The sequence below is a fragment of the Lonchura striata genome, chromosome 15, assembly GCF_046129695.1.
Source record: "Lonchura striata isolate bLonStr1 chromosome 15, bLonStr1.mat, whole genome shotgun sequence".
Lineage (NCBI taxonomy): Eukaryota > Metazoa > Chordata > Aves > Passeriformes > Estrildidae > Lonchura > Lonchura striata.
Window position 1 is genome coordinate 10,806,785 of NC_134617.1, and position 22,582 is coordinate 10,829,366.

The window sequence follows — 22,582 nt, forward strand, 5'->3', positions numbered from 1 at the left end:
AGCTGTGTCAGGGGAGGTTTATGCTGGGTATCAGCAAAAGGCTCTTCACCAGAGGGTGGCTGGGCAATGAACAGGCTCCCCAGGGAAGCGGTCACAGCGCTGAAGAGCCCTTTGGACAAGGCTCAAGGCAGATGATGCGGCTCCTAGGGATGGCGCCGCGCAGGGCCAGGAGCTGGACTCGATGACCCTTGTGGGTCCCTTCCAACCCAGCTTATTCTGTGATTCTGTCCTTTCCAGCTGGGTTTAAACCACGATACCGCCTCTCAACTCCACGGCCCCACTCTGAGCCCTCGGCGGCGCCGCAGCCCGGCAGCGCCCTCACGGCCCCGCCGGCGGTGCGGGGGGCGGCGCGAGCGCGGCGGGCGGGGCCGGGCGCGGGGCGCGGGGCGCGGGCCGGCGGCGGGCGGAGGTGACGGCGGGGCCGGGGCGGAGGGGACGGCGGGGCCGGGGCGGAGGGGGCGGCGGGGCCGGGGCGGAGGGGCCGGCGGGGCCGGGGCCGCGCTACCGCGGCGGGCTGGGCTGGCTGGGCTGGCTGGGCTGGGCTCGGCTGCGCTGCGGCGGCGGGAGGGGGAAGGGATGTCTCCCTGGAAAACGTCCGCCCCCGGCGCGGCGCGGAGCTCCGGGCGGGAAAGCCCCGCTGCCACCCCTGCCTCGGCGGGAAATGCCCTTTCTCAGGCCGGGCACCCCCGAGGAGCCGCGGCAGGGCCGAGCCCGAGCTGTCGGCCTGGCGGACACCCCGGGTACCTAGCACCCACAGCGCCCGGGGCCCGGCCGGGCCGTCCCCCGGAGCCCGGCAGAGCCGGGGCAGCTCCCGCCCCTGCGCGGCCATGGCTGCCGGCTCTGCGGCGGGACGCGCCTGCGGGAACGGGCGCTGGCAAAGCTTGCGCGGTGTTGGCTGTTGCAGTGCAACAGTGGCTTGTCAAAATATACTGGGGCTTGTGCTCGGGGCTTTCTGAGGGACCTGCGTAGTGTTTGGGGAGTGGAATAAAAGATTATTTGAGGCTGTTGTGTTTGATTTCATGACACGTAGTATGGCACTTAGCTTGATTGATTTCTCAGTTTGAAAGAAATAAGGGTTTGCTTTCATATGTTTTGTAGCTTGAACAATAACTGAAGAACCGTAGCTCTGTTTTTAAATATATTCATTGTATATGACCCACGATCCAGTCATTCCATGATTGTAGGGTACAGTGTGAAAGTATCATTGCATGGAGTATGTAGGTTTTACTTGCTTGTACAGGTGTCTAGCCAGCTTTCGGCAATCTATTGTGATTTTTCCCTACTGGATTTTTCACGAAGCTCTGTTTTACAGGATTTACAGTGTTTTCACCTTTGCCTTTGGAACAGAAGTTGTTCAGCAGAAATGTCGAGGATTGAAAAAATGAGTATCCTCGGAGTGAGGAGCTTCGGGGTAGAAGATAAAGACAAACAAATTATCACTTTCTTTAGTCCATTAACTATTTTGGTGGGACCAAATGGTGCAGGAAAAACGGTAAGCTTTAAGTTTGGATTTGAGCTGTAAATAGGTCTGGAAGGCCATAACATGTGAATAATAATTTCTATAGAAAGGTATTTCATAATATTGCAAAAGTTATGCTGTTTGCTATAAATATTGTGTTGTTTAGTGTTATTAGAAATCTGCTTTCATGCCTGGAGTTTGCAGAGCGCCAGTTGATATTTTTTCATAGGAAATTGATCCAGATCCTGATTAAAACTGCTTTTGCAAAGTATCATATTTTCATGGTACTCAAAAATTAAAATGTTATTTCTCTAACTCATTTGTAAGTGTTTGGGCTGTTACTGTGGATTTGCCTGTAGTCCATCTAGGTTACTCTAAATCTGTCTTTATAACTATGTACTTACTTTTGTTTTCTTAGACCATCATTGAATGTCTTAAATATATATCCACTGGTGATTTTCCTCCTGGCACCAAAGGAAAGACATTTGTTCATGATCCAAAGGTAAGTCATAATGACTAGGTGCAACGTGTGTTGATGCCTAAGTAAAATACTCCACTGCACTCAGGTTGTGAATAAAAAAGGGATGCTCAAGTCATAGCCAGGCTCGAGCTGAAATGAGGAAAAGCAGAGAGCTGGGGGTGATCAGAACATGCTCTACAGCTGGAGAGGCACATATTCCTTTGGACCTTGAGAAGAATTCCCCTCATTCTGTTTTTTTTTTTGCTTCTACCAAAGGTTGCCAATGAAACCGACGTTAAAGCTCAGATTCGGTTGCAGTTTCGTGATGTCAATGGCGAGGTCATGGCTGTGCAGCGCTCCATGCTCTGTACCCAGAAAGGCAAGACTCCAGAATTTAAAACACTGGAATCTGTCATTACTAGAACGAAGTAAGTTGTCAAGTGTTTCTGCTTACTTTGGCATGAAGATAGGTTTGGACTCAGTATATTTCTATGGATCAGATAAGAGAAAATTACATAATGTATTCCTTGACATAGCTACTAGTGCTTTTAGATTATAAAGATGTGTAGTTTCATTACTTTATCTGTTAGGTGATTGAAAAAAATCCCACATCTGATAGCCATGGTGTTAAGAAATACTTATATCTGTTGACTTGCATTTATTTGAAAACTTTATTGGTAATAAGGGTGGTAAGGCACTGGCAGAGGTTGCGCAGAGAAGCCGTGGCTGCCCCATTTCTGGAAGTGTTCAAGGCCAGGGTGGATGGGGCTTGGAGCAACCTGGTTCTGTGAGTACCATCCCTGCTCATGGCAGAGGGAATGAGATAAGTAGTATGGATGTTTCCAACCCAAATAATCCATAATTCTGTGATTGTAGGGTACAGCTTGAAAGTATAATTGTGTGGAGTATGCAGGCTTTACTTCCTTTAGTACCATTTTCAGTTTCACATCATTTTTAGCCCATGTTTTAACTCCCATCTCCACTGTTTAAGTATATTCCTTTAACTCAAGAGCTGTCCTGCCCCCTCTGATGGTTCCTCAGAGTTCTAATATGTGAAACAGTCTGACTTCAAAAATTGGCAGCATTAAATGCCTTTGTTGAGCATGGTAACTTTGTGCTTAAAAATTGTTACTTGTTAAATTTTTGAATGGGTATGGTAAAATGAGGTTATACTGTTAAAATGCAGTTCAATTTTTGAAGAACTTGCAAGTAAGTTCTTTGGGGATTTTCTTTGTCTCCACAGGCATGGTGAGAAGGTCAGCCTGAGTTCCAAGTGTGCTGAAATAGATCGGGAGATGATCAGCGCCCTTGGTGTTTCCAAATCTGTGCTTAACAACGTCATTTTCTGTCACCAAGAAGAATCCAACTGGCCATTAAGTGAAGGAAAGGCTCTGAAACAAAAATTTGATGAGATCTTTTCAGCAACAAGGTTTTTCCCTTTACTGTAATTAAATAAAAACTAAGTAAAAAATGTCTTCTCATAACATAAATGTTAGTAAAAATGTCTAAGACACTGTTTCATACATCAGTATTGCTGTTTTTTCAAAGCAGCTGAAATTTTGCTTTTTTTAAAGGTATATCAAAGCACTCGAAGCTCTGCGTCAGGTACGACTGAAACAAAGCTTGAAAGTGAAAGAGTGTCAGACAGAACTGAAATATCTGAAACAGAATAAAGAGAAAGCACAGGAAATCCAGGATCATCTCAGCAACAGAGAAGCTCAACTGGCTGCTTCTAAGGAGAATGTAATATCAATTGAGAACCAGCTTGAGCCTCTAAAGGTAATTTCCATGAGGATTATATTAATGCTTTAATACAAAACAATAAAAGAAGTGAAAGGTGGATTGATTTCTTGGTTCAAGTCTTGCACTTTTGTATCTAATCCTTTGCCCTGCAGCAGAACCAAGCATACCTCAACTCACCTGGCAGATGTTGCTCTAATCTGTAAAGGGTTAGGAATAGAATTCTTGTAGCAGTATTGGGTTTTGGTCAGTTTAAAATCTCTCTCATATTTAGCTGGCATCCAAAACCATTTTAAGCTATAACTAAAACAAAAACCAAACTAAAACTTTATGTTCCCTATTTTAAAAATATATTTAATGAAACTGGAGGTTTTGCACTTAAAATAATTGATTATGGGGTTAATGAACTGATGAGGTATTTTACTTACCACATTCTTTTGCAGAGCTCTCTGGCAGTAGTTGAACAGAATCTCACAAAAGTAATGAGGTTGGACAATGAAGTGAAGGCCCTCGAGAGCAGGAAGAGGCAGATGGAAAAAGATAATCAAGATTTGCAACAGAAGATGGAAAAGGTTGCCTTTATGACAAAAAACTTAGATTATTTTACTTTATAAGTATAAGAAAAACGGTTTTCCAGTTTTGCTTGCTGAAGATTTTCCCTCTGTATGTCTTATTTTAGAAATTCTGCATGTGAGGTGTTTAAACTCTTATTTCTTTAATTCTGTTGTGCTAAAAACTATACATTTTTGAAACATCAGTAATTGACTTAGAAATTTTTATGTTGTGTACAGGTTTTTCAAGGAACAGATGAACAACTAAGGGATAGATACCAGAACCACCAGAGAATAGTGAAGGAGAAGGAGAAGAGATTGTTGGACTGTAAACGTGATTTAGATAGAGTCACTAAAGAGTGCCAGAGATTTAACAGTGAGAAATCAGAGCTGCTTATTGAACGAGGTATTTTAGACTTCAATTACAGTCTTGTATATTTTCTAATGTAATTAAATCTGAAATGGAACTACTGATAATTTAAGTGATCTGAACCGGACAAAACTTCTAAAATGTGTGTTAATTCAGGTTCACCTGCACAGTGGGGTGGGAGAGTCTTGCTGGTGGACAAGTTTAGGTGTTTTTCTCCTGGAGTTTCTAACAGGCATTTTTTCTGAGCTATAATTACAACATATAGTACATTTTGTTATATAACAGAGAAAAAGCATGAAAGCTGAATACCTGGCATTCTCCATGTCTCGTGGGGAGTGGGGACAAGTCAGAGGTCTTGATGTTAATGTTCTTTCAGTTGTGTATCCTTTTTTGATGGATTATGGGAATTTCAGCAAAGCTGTAGTAGTTGAGACACAGAATACAAGCTTACATAAAATACATTTGGGCTTTGTTTTTTTATCAGAATAATATTTTTAGTGATTTTAGCGTCTTTTGAATTATTGATTTATTTAATTCATAAAAATTCAGTTATCTGAAATAACAATGGCTACCTATAGCTTTTTATTCCATAGCTTTTGGTGTTGTTGAAAAATACTTCAAGGTTTCAAAGGCTTTAAACTGGCTTTGAATCCTAAGCATGTCCTCTACCTCGTTTTTGAACATTTATGTCACTTTTTCTTTTTGTGGAGGTCGTCTTCAACTGCAGGCAGATCGTCACCAGGAGCACATTGTGACCAGGGATTCCTTAATTCAGTCTCTGGCAGCACAGCTGGAATTAGATGGGTTTGAGCAAGCACCTTTCACGGAAAGGCACATTGCCAGTTTTCGCAGACTGGTGAAGGACAGGCAGGACAGAGATACAGAAGCTGCAAATCGTATGATGGTAAGAATTTTGTTGTTTAAGTAGTGTAATTTGTATGGGCCATTGGTGTTTTATTGGTCCATATAGGTCTTTATGGTGCGGGGAGAAAGTGTTGATGAGGGGAAGCAAAGCTGTTTTTTTTTTTCTTGAATTCATGGTTATGTGTTGTCTTTCCATGGAAATTAGTTTTGGAATTAGGAGTGGTCATCAAGGCCATTGAACAGGCAGTTCATCAGAGAGGTTCTTCTAGCAGTCCTCATGCAGGTGGATCACTGATAAGCTCAAAAACCTGAGGAAGAATTACATTTGGCACCTGGCTTAAAAATAAAAAACTTTTTGTTGAAGTCATGTTCAAAATGGAGTTGCTACTTGTATGATGCATGTACAATTTCCTATCAAAAACATTTCAGCAGATAATTTTGGACAAGTTATAGTTTTCTCAGTATTTCAATGTTTTACTGTGGTGAATATTGGCACACTAGTGTGAAAAATATTTTAAAATATTTTCTTATGAAAAAATAATGACCATATTATTGCTGATCTATTTTCAGAGAGAATTTGCACAGAAAGAAACAATGAAACAAAAACAGATAGATGACATAAGAGACAAGAAAACTGGATTAGAAAGAACCATTGACCTGAAATCAGACATTCAAAATAAGAAACAAGCAGAGCTGAAGAATGTCAAATGTGAATTGCAGCAGTTGGAGGGGTTTTCAGACAGGATTAGTGAGTTGGATGAGGAGATTGGCAAGATGGTAAGTTAGCGTGTAATTGAAGAAATTGTAAAAGCTTGAAGTAAAAACTTGTGGCTTTATTAAAAAAATATACCAAAACCCATAACCTCCCCCTTGATGTTTACTCTTTCAGGTGTGTTTTTGCCCTTTTAATACCCTGTATGCTTTGTTTGTTCAGACCCTTTGGGGCAGGGTCTGTTCACTGCCTTGTTTTTGTACAGTCCCCACATAGAATGTGCTGCTTCTGCTTGGTGAGTTGTAAATGGGGTAATAACACAGCTGGCAGTTAGGAGATTGGTTACTCTCAAATTATTGGGCCAGAAACTTTGAATTGAAAGTTCCATACTACCTACATTTTTGGAGATAACTTGCCTGTGAGATGGACTAGTTGGTAATAAGTGTTTTATCTGACGAAGTAAAGTTACGAGCATTTTATGTTCCAGCTGAACAGCTGGTTATGCCTTTGTAACCAAGTATTTTGTTTGTTAGCAGTATATGAATTCTGTTTCACAGTGTTTTTTCTAGCCTTCTCACTAGGGTAATTCCAAATTTAATATACAGTAGATACTAAAATACAGACAATCAAACTAAATATGAGTGAGCTTCTGTTAAAAGCATGAGCAAGTTGGGGCAGTGCTGCATTCCAGGACTGCATACAGTGTTTGTGTGGGACTTTTCTTGCCCCACACCAGTCACAGCCTTTGTCCTTTTGCATTTATTGTTTACAAATCTTGTGTCATTCCTGTAACAGCTACTAATGCTGCTGCCAGGCAGCTAAATAGGTTTTTTCTGTTTCCTTTAGCTAGAGCTTTATTGAGTTTTGTAATTATTTGTGTCTTCTGGGCTTTTATTCTTTGTATAGGAAGATGAACTGGAGAAGGCTGAGAGAAACAGCAATGTAGAAACACTGGAACAGGAGGTACAGACTCTGCAAAATGAGAAAATAAACTTGGACAAAGCTCTAAGGAAGTTGGATCAAGAGATGGAGCAGTTGAATCTACACACCACAACAATTACCCAAATGGAGATGCTGAAGAAAGACAAAGTAATGTTTTTATCAATATCTTATAAGAGAGGGACATTAAATTGATACAGTTGCTCCAACATTTGTTTATTTTTCAGTTGTTTATCAACAATCTGTTATAGAGCTTCTGTCTGACTTCATAGAAGCTATTAGCTTAATAAATGCATTGACAGTTATAAACCTGAAGATAGGAAAATTTCATTTAAAATGCTTCATTTCCCCAGGCAGAAAAAGAAGATCAGATAAGAAAAGTCAAGTCAAGACATTCTGAGGAACTAACATCACTGCTGGGATACTTTCCCAATAAAAAACAACTTGAAGACTGGCTTCATGGTAAAAATAAAAAGATTAATCAGACAAGGGATACTCTTGCAAATCTGAAGTAGGTATTAATTTAAGAGATTATTTCTCCACAAGTTTTTATGTAATTACAAATTTAAGTGTTGGAAAGTTTCATATGTCCAAAATACTTTTTACTTTAATTCATTAGTCTTTATTTCGGTATCTGCAAATCCAGAAGAAACATCCTGCAGAGTTCCTGTGATACAGAGCTGATACAGTTTGTGCTAGTTAATAAAATCACAACATTTGTAGTGTGTCAAAGGCAGCACTAAAAGCAGATAGCCAAATAGTGATCTGGAACATCCTTAGTTGTTTGTACTAATTCTGTCTGGATGATCTGGAACATCCTTAGTTGTATGTACTAATTATAGCTGAATTAATGTGCCTGGGGCTGGAAATTGCTGGTCTTCTGATTTTCTGATAAGCCACAGAGTGGTTAGTGACTATATCACAGATTCATGTGTGATTACCTGTTCTTGGTTTCATTTGATTATATAAAACAATTAGTTGGAAAGAGTAGGAAGTTTCTCATCGGTAATCATCTAGAAAACAAAAGGGATTTAAAATTAAATACTTATGAATGAATAAAAAGTTCATGCTATAGATCATGTGAAAAATCAATAAAGAAGAACTGATGAATAGTTCTGTAATTCCAATTTTAGATTACCTTTCCATGGTTTTTGGTTTTGTTCAGTCTAAATTGTTGTGCTTAGGTAATAAAAGTGTTTCTGCATTAATATTTCAGCAAGCGATTGGCATCAGTAGAATATGATAAAACTTATGCCAGTAATGAGCTAAAAAAGAAAGAAGCCCAGTTGTCCAGTCATGAAGCAAAACTTTTTGATGTTTGTGGAAGTCAAGATTTTGACAGTGATCTGAACAAACTTCAAGATGAAATTGAAAAAAGTTCCAAACAGCGAGGTAAATTTTTGTATAGCTTTACTTTTTTCCCTTGAAATACTAATTTAACTGATTATGCACTGTTTATCCAACATAAGTCTTATGTTTGTTTTTCACCCAGCTGTGCTTGCTGGAGCCACTGCAGTTTATTCACAGTTCATTACACAACTGACAGAGGAGAACCAGTCTTGTTGTCCAGTTTGCCAAAGAGTTTTTCAGACAGAGGCTGAACTGCAGGATGTCATCAGTGATCTGCAGTCTAAACTGCGTCTTGCCCCAGACAAACTGAAGTCAACAGAGTCTGAGCTTAAAAGAAAAGAGAAAAAACGTGATGAAATGATGAGTCTTAAACCACTGCGGTAAAGTGCTTAGGAAACCATATTGTTACAGGCTGTTTTTTTTCCAAACGTGTGGGTTCTGGTTATAAAAATCTATGCAGACATCAAGGAGGCTTTATTCTAGGGCTTGTTAATTAATTTCAAAATGTCGTTGTTGGGATAAATATTTTGAGAGAATTTGAGAACATACGAGGGTAGAGCATTCCTTCACAAGAGGGCACTCTTGTTTAGTGCTTTGGACCTTCTCCTGAGCACTTGCTGTAATGAAGTTAAAAATCAAGAGATTTTGTTTGCCTGTTTGTATAATCTCCCCTAAAATGAGAGATACACTTTAACTGGGTACGTAACCTTAGCTGGGTTTGTAACATAAGCTTAGTTAAATGTGGGCAAGATTAAGGGGATGCTATTTTAGCTAAATTTTGTCTTCCACTACTAAATCATATAATGGATTTTGTGATCTTGAATGTCTTCAATTTATGCTGCTGTTTCTGACCAATTAAATTTTAGGGATTTATATTTTATTTAAGGCGAACTGTAGTTGAACTCCAAGATAAGGAAATTCCAGACCTGAGGAACAAGATCCAGAATGCAAACAGAGATCTAACAGGCCTGAAGGGTGAGATAGAAGAACAGGAATCACTCCTCCAGACAGCTTTGTCTGAGGAAGAAGGTGCCAAAGCCTGTTTACAGGATATAACCCTGATGGAAAGGTATCAGGTATGCTTTGGTAACATTTTAGTTCATAAAGTGATACTCCCTTGCATTTAAATATATAATTATTCATAATATGACAGAACTTTGAGGTCCTTATTTTAAAATACTTCCAAAGATAGTATAACATAGGTGATTTTGTACTAATAAAGGTTAAATTTACAGAAGGTTTTTTTTTTGAGCACCACAGAATCCCTTGAGTTCTGATTCAATTCTGTGCTATATGAACTGAAAAAAGAGGTGTAATCCAAAACTGAGCACAACCACAAGTACACCTAAATGTTTTCAGTCCTCATAGTCATTATAGGTCACTGTATTCCCAGCATCTCACCTGTGTTTCCTGGTTCTGTGCCATCTGAATATATGGTAAAGGGAAAGAGAAATCCTGCACTTTTTATTACCCTGGCATAGGAGACCATTTTGAGCAGTCTTCATGCCTCTATTACCAGCACAAAATCTTTGCTTGACTGAGAACGTTCAGAGGAGCAATTAGGAAACCTGGGGCTAGGCAGAGGACTGAGAGCATTTCACAAAGTCATGTCAGCATCTTCTGAGGCTCCAGCAATTCCAGTGTTGCAGGGACAGATTGCACATGGAACTGTCCTGAAGTGGGCTGGGATGTTAAAGGCCTGTGTGTCCTTATTGGTTGATTCCATCCACAGTTAGGAATTCCAGTTCCTAGCAGCTGACACAATCCTACTGCTAATGATGTGACATTGCTCTACAGGAGAAGGTAAATTGGAAGTTCTTGAGTGACCAGGCCCTGAGCTTGTTCTCATGTGCCAAAGGTGAAAAAATACATTGTTAAAGACTAATACAGTAGTAATGGTACTTTTTCTCATACTTTCAGACTGATATCAGGGATGTTGAACGGAAAATTGCTCAGCAGGAGGCTAAACTGCTAGGAGTCAATTTGAGTAGAACTGTGCATCAAGTAAGCAAAGAAAAACAAGACAAAAAACACCTGTGGGATACAGGTTTGTAGAACTTACTTATTTTTTATACTAAAAATAATGTTCCAAAATTCTTGCCATTAAAATTTTGGTTTATTTATTTTATATTCTCAAAAAACTGTATTCTCTTGGTTTGTTGTTACTGGTTTTTGGAGTTATACCAGCTTAATCTAGAGATGAATTTTCATAAGGATTACAATAATGGTTGTAATAACAGATTGACTCTGTTTCCATCTGCAGTTACTAGTAAAATTGAGTTAAATCAAAAACTCAAGCAGGACCAGCAAAGCCAGATTCAGCAGCTGAGGAGTGCAGTTAATGACCTCAAGGCAGAGAAGCTGCAGATTGTCAGCAGCATGCAGCGCCGGCGGCAGCTGGAGGAGCAGACTGTGGAGTTAACCACTGAGGTTCAGTCCTTGTGCAGAGAGATCAAGGTGAGAAATTCTCTCAGTTGTCTAACCCTTAGCTTTGCTGGCCTTGAAATAAAAAATAATAATCTCGTCATACTTAACATTGTCTCTATTCCTAGACAATGGGATGGATTTTTAAATGTTTATACTGTGGTGCTGTTGTGTATCTTTGGGAATTTCCAGAACTTTTTAAATACATATTTTCACATTTCCCTTTTTTAATACACACAAAAAAGAAATAAGTAACCACATTACTTTTTTTACTGCTTGAAAAATTATTGATCTTTACCAGAATGCAAGAATAAAACCAACATTTTCCAAATACTTTTCAGGAAGCAGAAGAGCAGGTACTTCCTTTGGATGCAAAGTTAGACAAATTGCAGCAGGAGAAGGAAGAACTAGTGAATAAAAGGACTGCAAGTAATAAAGAAACACAAGACAAGGTTTGTTTGCTTTTGACATAGCTGTGAGATAGGATTAGATACTGTTTTTCAGTGGGTGGAAGCTGTGGTACTGAGTTTACTTTTAAGAAACATCAATGACACCAGGAGGTGCTTTAGATTGATAGAGCTTTTAGGGAAGAAAAATAACATGTCAATCAGGACATGAACTCAATTGTAATTCACCTTTGGCAGTCTTGAAAAAAGACTTCTTGGGACATTTGGCAACATTTATTGGCTGAGGGCATTCAAAAGCCCTTCCCAAATAGACCCAAGAGGAACAGCAAGGATGACCATTGCCCATCCTTGCCAAGAGGCACAGTGGTTTTTCCAGGTTAAGTGGCCCTCATTTGTTTTGGGAAACATTTTCATGCTTGTAAGTATTACTGTAGAAGCTGAAGACTTTCTTAGAAAACTAAAGGGAGTCACAATAAGGAACTGGACTTTGTTGGTAATGTTTTCCAGTATCTTTGATACAGAGCATATCTGTTCTTGGACATAAGATCATATTTCATTTGTTATCTTTTCTCTGCAGATGAGTAGCATAAATGAGAAAGTTAAAGATATATACAAGTACGTGAAAGAAATTGAAAACTATATTCAACAAGGAAAAGAAGACTATAAAAAGGTAATCTAAAAACCAGTCAATACAAAGTTATCATCAAAAGTACTTTTATTTTTAAATCTTATGCCATTTTCTTAATCATTCTTTAGCAAAAGGAGTCTGAACTTGATGAAGTAAATTCTCGTTTGGCTGCCTGTGAGAAACAGAAGGAAAAGATAAGTAAAGAGATGGAAATGACCCGACAAGATATTGACACTCAAAAGGTGGATTTATTATTTAAAGTATACTTGGCATAGTTTAAATAATTCTGGTTTGTTCTGATTTGTCTGCCTAGATCTGTAGTGGGGTGAAATTAGCGTCCTCTTGATTTATTTGATCAGTTGTTAGTCAGGGTAGTTGCTATATGTGCATTAGGCTGAAAATAGTCTTGAGATTTGTATGTGGAAATTTAAAAACCATTTATCTCTATCATCTGATGGTATTTCTAAGAGTTAAGTCTGGTTAGATAGTAGTCAGCATTTTCAGGAGTATCTCTATGTGGAGGATACCTGCTTTTATTAGGAAAGTACAAACTGCAGGTACCAAAAGTTTTTAGCTATTCCAGATTTATCATGCACTTTAAATTCTTGTATATATGTTTCAAATACTGTTTACATTCCTTATAGGAAATATGTCTTTCCCCATTCTGCCCTTTCAGTTACTATCTACTGTTGTAGAACTGCTATAGGGCACTTGGTTAAATCTATCCTTGGTTAAAACTACTTGTCCTGAAATCCATTGTTGAAATATGGATTAATATTCTCAAAAAGAATCACTCTTGTGTTCACTTATGACAGTAAATGCTACTAAGTGTTATTCCAGTTTGAGAGATGAAATAATACCACTGATTTCCATTTTATTCTATTTCTAGGACAAGGTGAGTTCTCACTGTGATAATTTTTGTTGTTTTCAATTATTTTATCCTTGCAGCGTTGTTGTTTCAGAGTTGTGCAGAACTGATACATTGTAGTTGATGACCAACATGCTGAAACATTATCTAATTTCTTGCTTTCTTTGGAGCTAGATACAGGAAAGGTGGCTGGAGGATAATCTCACTTTGAGGAAGCGGAATGAAGAGCTAAAAGAAGTTGAAGACAATATAAAACAACTTATGAAGGAGATGGGAGAAATGAAAGTCCCCCAGATGAAAAAGTAAGCACCTTCAAAAGGAATGGTGTGCTTTGAACAAGAATCCATTGAATATGGATGTTGTAGTCACTGTTTTAGTGTGTCCTGGTCCTCTTTTCACCTCATTCATGCTGACCACTTCCTCGTTCACACCTGTATTTGGTTCATATCCCTATGACAAAAGTGTAAATGGCTGTGAAATCATACAGTGCTTCTGGCTAGAAATAGAGATATCTGCTCATACCTGTTCCAATCCAGGCCTTTTAATGATGTTTACCGAGAAACCCACATTTAAATCATTCATGCTTTGTTTACTTCAGTAGTCTATCTAATTGCTTAGATAATAAACACTTTTGAAAAGGAATTACCCCTTTGCTGGTTCTTGCATGTGAAATACTTATTTAGCATGCTAGAGCTTACCCAATAATTCATCTTATTTTGCTCAGTATTAAACAAAATTAATCTTTTTGTTTCTACATATAGAAGTTTAGCATTTGAACTGACAATTTGCTTCTCCCACTCAGAATAGTGATTAGAATATATTCTTAACAAACTTTGAACTATTTTTATTTCAATAGTGTCTTCATTTCAGTGGTGTTAGTACTATAATTTTAACTGTTACGGACTTTATAGATATGATACAATGAGCTGTTTTCCAACACAAACTCAAAATTTGAATCCTGTTTAAAAAATTGAAACACTAAATACAAGATACATGTGTATCAATTATGGTTTGACAGTGAGCAGAAACATTTGGAGGAGAAAATAGAGTCTCTGAAAAGGAACCATCACGTTGCTCTTGGCCGCCAGCGTGGGTTTGAGGAGGAGATTGTTCGCTTCAGAAAGGAGCTCAGAGAGCCACAGTTCAAAGATGCAGAAGAAAAATACAGAGACATGATGATTGTCATGAGAACAACAGAGCTGGTGAACAAAGATCTGGACCTTTATTACAAGGCTCTTGATAAGTAAGTATTGTCAAATGAGGGTGATTCTTAAATATCTTTATCTTTATTGGTATTGATAACCTTGATGCAAAAGCAGCTTTCAATTTCAGGCTTCCAGGGTGACTTAGAGGAAATTGATGTGATTCCTTGAGACACATCATTTTTCTTCATATATTCTAGCATTTAATTTTTAAGAAAACATAAGGTATAACTTCTAAGTAAATTAATGAAGCTGTGTTGGAAACTGCACAGGATTGGTATGACGTAGGAAATTTGTAAGTCAATGTCTATAATGTACATATAGCAAATGCAGTGATGGTAATGGAATTTAATAGATAAGTCTGATACTTGTATTCCCAATTCTCTGAAAGACTTAGTTGGAGTTTTGATTTTACATGTTAGGACTTACATTTGCAGTACAGCAGTAGGAGAGAGATAAGGAAAGGTGAGATTGATATTTAAATCCTTAATTTTTAATCTGAGCCCTTCTACTTTCATTTCTATAGCAATAGATTTTAGCATCTTCTGGTCATATCCTAGCATGAATAAGATATGCCAGGTAGGTTTCTTGTTTCCCATGGCATTTTCTCAAGTAAATAATTGTTTTTTAAAGAATATTGCAGTGTAGAGGGGTTTTTTTTTGCCTTTTTCCAGTGTGGGTGGTTTTGTGTTTATATTAAAGAAAGTAAGATCATAAGAAACATGTCTGGCATTTGATGGAAAGTGTAGCAAGTTTGTTCTTGTTTCTGTTTCCTCTGGAAGCTTGTTTGCTAGTCTTGGACTGACTGGGCAAAAAGGGCATCTCAAAATCTGTAACCATATACAAAATAAAACATATGGCTCCCTAAAAACCCTGTTTGTTTGGTTATAATGATGGAATGGCAGTGAACAGCTTGATGGACAGGGAGAGAGAATTTTGGAATCAGTGGATACATTTCAGGAAATAGAATAGGAAGTAGGTCTTGAATAAAGTATGGAATATTGGCCTTCTCTTTAAAAGGGTTCACTAGTGCTGGAAAAAGGAGCACAAAAAAGTAATTACGTGGTTGAAGATAGAGCATAATGGTCAAGAACAGAAACAAAATAAATGAGAACTTTCCAGGTTGAAAGGACATTCTAGAAGAACTCTGTTCTAAGCTGGTTTGATAATAACTTAAATAAAGTAAACATAAAATTAGAATGTAAGCTAATCCAATATTGATTGTGTGAAGATCTAAGTTACTCAGAGCATGTATAAGTCTTCCCTTTCAGTTGTAATGGAAATGCACTCCAAGAATTTCCTTTTTTGTATGATATCAAATCATCTATTGTTTCTATTTAAGGCTAAACAGGAAAACAGTCTTGTAATTTCAAGAAAAATAGATAAGCATCACTTAGCGGTAATCGTCTGAAAAATCAGCGAGGCAAAATGCTAACTCTAATGGCCAAAGCTGTATCTGTAGCTGGGAAAACCAGCATTTTGGGTGTTCCATGCTATCAGATGATCTTTATTGACTCTATTTAGAGATTTATGATAAATATTGATGAGGAATGCATTCTTGGGACTAAGTAAATGGTTAAAAATGCTTCATTTTTACTTATCTAAACCTATTAGAGTTGATACCTCAGTATTCCCCAGATCAGGTGGAAGAGCCAAGGTAGAAAAAGCATGTGTAAAAGTCCATTTCAGAAGGATATTTTACTTCCACCACATTTTTTGAAAAAAGACATTGCCATAAAGTGAGTGAGCATTTCTGTCATTACAGAGTAGTTTTCTGTAAAAAGCCAAGTGAGAAATGCAGTGTCCTGTCCTTTTCTGAGTGTTTTGTAAGATTTCAGCTGTTAATGAACTAAAGTCATGCTACTATGTTAACCAGAGAAATTAAATTAAAAAGTATTAATGATATCCTGTGTTGTTCTTGCTGCTGAAGAATATTTCTTGTCATAATGCCTGTTTGGGTAATTACAAATTATATTCTTAATAGGAATTCTTTGCTCTGAGGAGACTTCAGGTTCTCCTTTCCTGCTGTTTGCCCTGTTTGCAGACTGTGCCAGAATAATGGTCCTGTTCTGGAAAGCTTAACATCAAATTCATCTTCATGGTGTCAGGCCAAAAAATAAACCTGACACACAAATCATAAATCTCTTTAAAAGTCAGGTAAAGTCATTCTCCATTGAGTGACTGCCAATATATTTGTTGTCATTACTTTCCTACTTTTTAGAATGGAGCTGCTTGTGAGCATAGAATTATTTATGCAATGACATATTGTTATTCTTTAGATAGTTCTCTGTCCAAAATAAACTACTATTTTCTCAATTTTAGTAAAAGTATTAAGGGAATGGAAAGGGAGCTGCCACCTGTCTTAAAGCCCCTAGCAGTCCGTAGCAGTCCATGGTTGCATCTCTAACAGTTTACATTTTTTGTTTTTAAGAGCAATAATGACATTTCATAGCATGAAAATGGAAGAAATTAACAAAATCATTCGTGACCTGTGGCGAAGCATTTACAGAGGACAAGGTATGTAATAATATTTTTTTAAGTTTTACCCATATGTATCCATTTGATAGTGTGCAGTGCATAAGGAAGAGTGTTTGTTTGCAAGATGGGAAATAGCTGGTTCCATTCTAAAGGCTGTATCTGTTCTTCAGCACTATAATCTTTTTATTGCACATGCAGGATAAACAGAGTTAATTTTCACTTTTCTGTGTTTTCCAAAGGTTAGGTTTCTTTGTGAGAGGACAGTGCATGAGTTCATTCCTTCCATTTTGGAAAAGTTAATTTCCAATATGGATCTATCAGTGGGAGTTCTGAATGGAATTTTTATTATTACTACATATTATACCTCTCATCTCCCATTAATCCTATGATATTTTTCAAGATTTTTCATAATGTACGAACTCTCTCCCTCCCATTTTCAGATATTGAATATATAGAAATTCGCTCTGATGCAGATGAGAGTGTCTCAGCCACTGACAAAAGAAGAAATTACAATTACAGGGTAGTAATGGTGAAGGGAGATACAGCACTGGATATGCGAGGAAGATGCAGTGCTGGGCAAAAGGTAATGGCTCTTTATCTCCAGTACACAGCAAGAGGGATTCTGAAAACTGACTCAGATGAATGCAGAGAAGTCAAGTGACCATGGAACAAGCCGCTCCAGCTCTAATTTATTATTGTGTACAACTTCCCTTCACTCTCTCTGGGTGTTACACAATATGTCACTCAACATCTGAACCCTGCTTTGGGCTGCTAAAATCCATTGATTCCGGTGGGCACTAGGCTGATGCCCTGCAGGAGTGAAGGGTTTGGCTTCCTCTGTCCTCAGGTTCAAATCCCCCCATTTTGTTTCTTCCTGGTTACCACTGAGGTTACCTCAGCTTCAGGACTATTGATTTGCTCCCTGTTTTGTTTTTTTTTCTTTCTTCTGAGCCCTTGGTCTTCTTTTTGCAACTGCATCTACTTCTGAGTTGATAGGATCTCTCTTCCTCCAAATTAAGGTGCTTTCACCTGCTGCTGACTACAGCCTTTCAGTTCATGTCACCAATATCACACCTAGCCATACTTCCAGGCATTGCATTTCCTCCTGTGCTGCCAGCTTGCAGCTCTGTGGGCTGTCCATTCATCTTCAATAACACACACTGGCCGAGTGGCCTGATGACACACCAGCTGTGACAATACCTGTGGTGAGAGTTCATCACAATTAACCACACCCACACATGCTGAGGGTTATTTCCACCTGTCTGTTCTATTAAATCTATCTCCTCCTAGAGTAGTTTAGGATGTTGCGTTAGAGTCCTATGTAAATGAGAGTGAAACTTGAACAAGTTTCTTAGCTGAAATTCTGAGAATTCTTCTTTGATGAAGAAATGTGATGCCAGCAGTTGTGATAATTGGAAAATATTTTTGGCAGCAGTTTCCATTGAGTGTTCTGTAGTTTTTAGTAGTCCAGGAGATCTTGTAAATATGATTATGTGTGTTGATGCAAAACTAACATGGAAGGTGGTAAATCCTACTGTCTTCCATTATAGTAAGAAGTCAGGAGTTCAGTAACTCAGTAATATGCAGACAAATTTCCACCTGCTGCAGTGGGGTGGGCTCAAGCAGAATGTAGGAGTAATGCAAATGGCATTGTCATAGTGGCTTTACTTCAGATCAGAATCCTTACTTTCTTAATTGAGTGTCTTCTCAATTTTGAATGCTTCTTTGTAGAGTCAGTCTTTGAATTCTAGCTACAAGTTTCAATTTAGTTTTTCAGTAATCAGTTAGCTACTGTCATTTTGTGAACTGTCAGCACATTGTTCTGTAAACTTCAGTCATGGTTTGTAATGGCATTAAAAACAGGCTGTCGCATGTAGATCCTCTTTGAACAGGTTGAAGCTTGAGATTTTTGTGTGTTTTCCTTTCCCCCAGGTGCTTGCTTCTCTCATCATTCGCCTTGCTCTAGCAGAAACATTCTGTATCAACTGTGGCATTCTGGCCCTGGATGAGCCTACAACCAACCTTGACCGAGAAAACATCGAGTCCCTGGCACATGCTCTGGTAGAGTAAGTGAGCTCTCCTTGTGGTGCTTTACTATGGGTATTTTTCAATGCCCATTTGGCAGTAGTGAATTATTTTTTAAGCTAGCTTATCTTTTTTGTGAGTAATTTTAGATTCCCTCTCTATCTGGAAAAGAAAAAGGTATTTCTTATGTAATTTGAGGGGTTTTTTTAATGCGGTTAAAAAGAGTGGGTAATCAGCATTAGATTACTCGATGGTTCATATCATTCATTATCAATAATGAAATGTTTTTGTGCTGTGTGTCTGCAAGTTCTCTGATGCTAGCATGGGATTTAGGTAAATGCACACTCGATAATATCTCTTTGTAGGATAATAAAGAGCCGCTTACACCAACGCAACTTTCAGCTGCTGGTGATTACTCACGATGAAGATTTTGTTGAACTTCTGGGCCGTTCTGAGTATGTGGAAACATTCTACAGGATAAAGAAGAACATTGACCAGTGCTCTGAGATCATCAAATGCAGTGTCAGTTCCCTAGGCTCCTATGTTCATTAGAATGCCAAGTAATTACATATTATAGACAGCCTAACCTGATAGATTATACACTGTCTGACTTGATAGAGCTCAGAGTAGGTGTCTGAAAATGTAGTTCCTTCCTATCATAATCTACTGAAGCTTTGTAATGATTTTAGCCAGAGTCTAAAACTGAGACTTTTAAACTTCTTACCTTTCTACATATTTCTGTGCCTAGGCTTAGGAAGCACCATAATTTGAAAGAATTTAAATGAGTGCCAGACAGTTAAATTTTGATGTATTTTATGCTTTAAAAGTTAAAATAAAGCTGTGATGTTCTTTTTGCATGTTGTGTGGGACAAGTTGCACAGGTTGCAGATTCTCTGAAATAACTGCAGCTCTGCCAGGGGAGTAACAGCTCTCCATCTCTGCCAAGGTCAGCACTGATGGGTGTCACTTTGGTTGGAGGTGTGTTCATTGCTACCAACCTAATCTACCCAAAATTGACAAGCTTCAAGACAACTTTTACTACTTTCTCTACAAGCTAACCTAACCCTGGCTGTTCAAAGACAGAATAAAGCAAATGCCCATCTCTAACCAGATGAATGAGTGAATTCTCTGCTCAGTGAGTTATGTCCTGTTCTGATTCTTCATGGCAGTGTCTGCAAACGGGAAAATGGAGCGTAAGTGTCTCAGAGATTAGTGTGGATGCTGAGCTCTTCCTGAAGCTCTTTTTCTTGGTGTGACAACAGCTAGGAGCCCTTCAGCTTGGCAGTCTGCAGCAGGGAACCGGCTTCTTAATGGGAGGGACGAGGAAAGCCATGGGGGTGGCCTGCTCAAAATGCAAAGGGCCTGATCATCAGGAGTCCTGAGGTTGCACAAAGCATGCCTTACTGCTTCCAAAGCCATGCAAACCCTGAAGGAAGGAATTTCTGGATTCCTGTTTCTTTGTAAGCTAGTCAGGCGCTACCTTGAATTCTTGGTAGGAGTCCACAAGCAGAAGCTGGACTTGCATTTCTTTAAATCCTTGCGATCAGCAGTGAGGGCCTGACCCTTCTCAGCAAACCAGAGCACAATTTCAGAGGAAAAATCTTTAAATCACCATTAAAGAAAGCTAATTTCTGTAACATCATTTCTCTTTGCAAATGAGCCTAAGAATATTGCGTGTTGCCTGCCTTCTCTTCCAAGGTGCAGGAACCCCTTTATTTTACAGGGATAAGAAGTTGGCAGGGGAGGGGTTCAAGCAGACCTGGCTTGTGCAGGCAGGGCCTGGGCCTGGCTGAGCATGATGGACCAGGGCCTTTGCCCCTGAGGATGGTGCAGCTGAGCCCCTCACTTGCCATCACACACCTCTCACACCACCTGCACAGAAAAGGAGAGCCCAATATCCCCCAGCTCGGGTTCTTCTCCATGGCAAAGGCTCTTAGGGCCCTGCCTTGGCCAGGCTCAATGCTGTAGGTGTCTTAAAGAGTAATGGCAGAAACCAAGATCTTCAGCTAAGGATTGTTTCTACCTAAATTTTCTGAAACTGCAATGTCAGTGACCCCAGTCATCGGGAAACCACTCGAAGATAAGAAAACTAATGGGGCTTCCTAGCAATTACGCTTTCACCAATTCCCCAAAAAAGCAATGAGCACACAGCTGGGGAGGGAGAGGGGAGAGCAGGGATAGGAAAATGCTACTAACCTGCACTGTGTTTGCAGTTTAAAATAAGAAGCTTCACTGACTCTAGTACTACTTCCTGAAGGGAAATTTTCTGAAAGATACAATCAACAGAAAAAAAAAAAGTGCTTTGTCTTTTCAAATTTGCCTGTACAACCTGTTTATTTTAGCATGACACGTACACCCCAGCTCTGCACTGTCACCAGAAGTGACTCCCCAGTCTTTGTAAATTCTGTCCTATTTTTTCCAACTTAAGGCCATGGCTTACAATTCCTCTACAAAGTACTTTGGATGCATTTTTGCCTAATTGGCCTTTCCCAAGTTTATCCTCACATGTACTTTGACATGAAACATTTTTCCAGAAGATAGGGAAAACACAGGAAATTTAGTAGGAAACAAACCTCTCCTACATCAAATCAATTACAATTATTTCCAGAAATTCACTGAATAATTTGAATAATCCATAGGCTCCTTGACAGCTAACAGCATGGAAAAGAGACTGTGCCAGCCCCATGGTTTTCATGCGGCCTGGATAATAAAAAATGTGTTTATGTGAATCAGGTGTAAGAGAAACTTCAGGCACTTCCATGATGGCTCTGCTGCTGAGGGACACCTTGGGAGAGTAGGGCAGGAGTGGCCCTGGCTGCTCTGGTGGCAGGGCTGCCAGCTCGGCCGTGCCCACGGGAAGCAGCAGCAGACGGGGCAGGGGCATCCCTGCTGTGCCGTGGCTTCCTGCCCTGCCACGGGCACAGCCACCACCCGCTGTGGGAGGGCTGCAGGGGAGGTGGCACAGGAGCAGGACGTCCCAGCACGGGTTCTTGTCCCTGCGTGATAATACACAAAGAGCACAACCAAGCAGAGACGTTTTATGGCAAACAGGGCACGGATTTATTGCTGTAATTCACCGGGCAGGTGGCAAAGTGGTGAAGAAGGTTTCTGTCCAGCTCCCATTTTGGTGGGAGTGAGGGTGGATTTCCAGCAGGGAGACCACAGTACCCAGCCTCCAGACAGCAATCCATGCACTCACCTCACAGGAACACACACATACACTCTTAACCACACCATGGTTAAGAGCCAAATATAACTGCTGCAAAATAACAAAAATATCAAGTCAGTGGTAGGTAATTGAGCTGAGATTCAGGCACTTGCCTGGGATGGTAATTGCAAAGCCACTTGTCTGAGAGACCAGAACACTCACTGTGCCTGTTGGCCTGGAAGGTTGGCTGGGTGCAAATCCCTTCCAAGTGATTTATTCTGGCTGCAGCCTCAGCCTGGCAAGTGCTTTTGGAACTGGGGATCTACAGGAGATGGAGCCTTTGGCACGCACCACTCAGGTGAGAGACTTTCCTTCCACCTTGTGCCACAGCATCCATTTCTTCAGTACCATGACCATTTTTGCTTTGTCTGGACTTAGTCAGCAAGAACTACTTTCACTAGGAAGAAAACCCAGAGGTCTCCTAGACACTCCTGTCTAAACACTTTGTTTCTAAGTGGAATTTACATTAGCAATAGAAAGCCAATACTTTGATTTTCTGATGCTTCCTTCAGCTTTAGTTCTGCAGTACAACTCTGCTGCCTCTTCACAGGCTGCTGCATAACACCTGCCCTGAACTACTTTGGGATTGAAAACTTCAGAGAAGACAAATTTTTAATTTTTTTTTTTTTTTTTTTTTTTAGCAAAAACTGCTTTATGACCTGCCTGAAGTAAAAAGCTGACTTATTTAACTCACTCCTAGGTAGTGAGTTAAATAAGTATAATAACTCATTACTCCTAGGCAACTTCTCCATGCAGCTTTCTCCTTCGTGCCACATTTTAGGCAAAGAGCTCTTACATGCTCTAGAAATTACATTAAAAACATAAGCAGATGAGCTTATCTACAAATAAACACCACAAACCAAAGCAATAAATATAGATGATGCTTTCAAAAGCTTA

General features: G+C 39.5%; 1 protein-coding gene across 2 annotated transcripts; it reads left to right on the forward strand.

Annotated features, from left to right (window-relative positions):
- Positions 1–362: 362 nt before the first annotated feature.
- On the forward strand, positions 363–19,589 carry RAD50 (RAD50 double strand break repair protein). 2 transcript variants are annotated; one of them, XM_021549439.2, is made up of 26 exons: positions 363–409; positions 1,313–1,492; positions 1,878–1,961; positions 2,196–2,347; positions 3,163–3,348; positions 3,494–3,698; positions 4,103–4,231; positions 4,451–4,616; positions 5,291–5,484; positions 6,015–6,221; positions 7,063–7,245; positions 7,449–7,606; positions 8,312–8,487; positions 8,588–8,825; positions 9,332–9,521; positions 10,366–10,492; positions 10,709–10,902; positions 11,211–11,321; positions 11,854–11,946; positions 12,033–12,146; positions 12,947–13,074; positions 13,791–14,015; positions 16,406–16,491; positions 16,893–17,035; positions 18,385–18,518; positions 18,843–19,589. In XM_021549439.2, exons 2-26 carry the CDS (start codon positions 1,364–1,366, stop codon positions 19,027–19,029), a joined length of 3,939 nt encoding a protein of 1,312 aa, XP_021405114.2. In that variant the 5' UTR covers positions 363–409; positions 1,313–1,363; the 3' UTR covers positions 19,030–19,589. The 2 variants fall into 2 exon arrangements, with proteins under 2 accessions (XP_021405114.2, XP_021405111.2); XM_021549436.3 differs by lacking the exon at positions 363–409 and adding an exon at positions 680–740.
- The last annotated feature ends 2,993 nt before the right edge of the window (positions 19,590–22,582 follow it).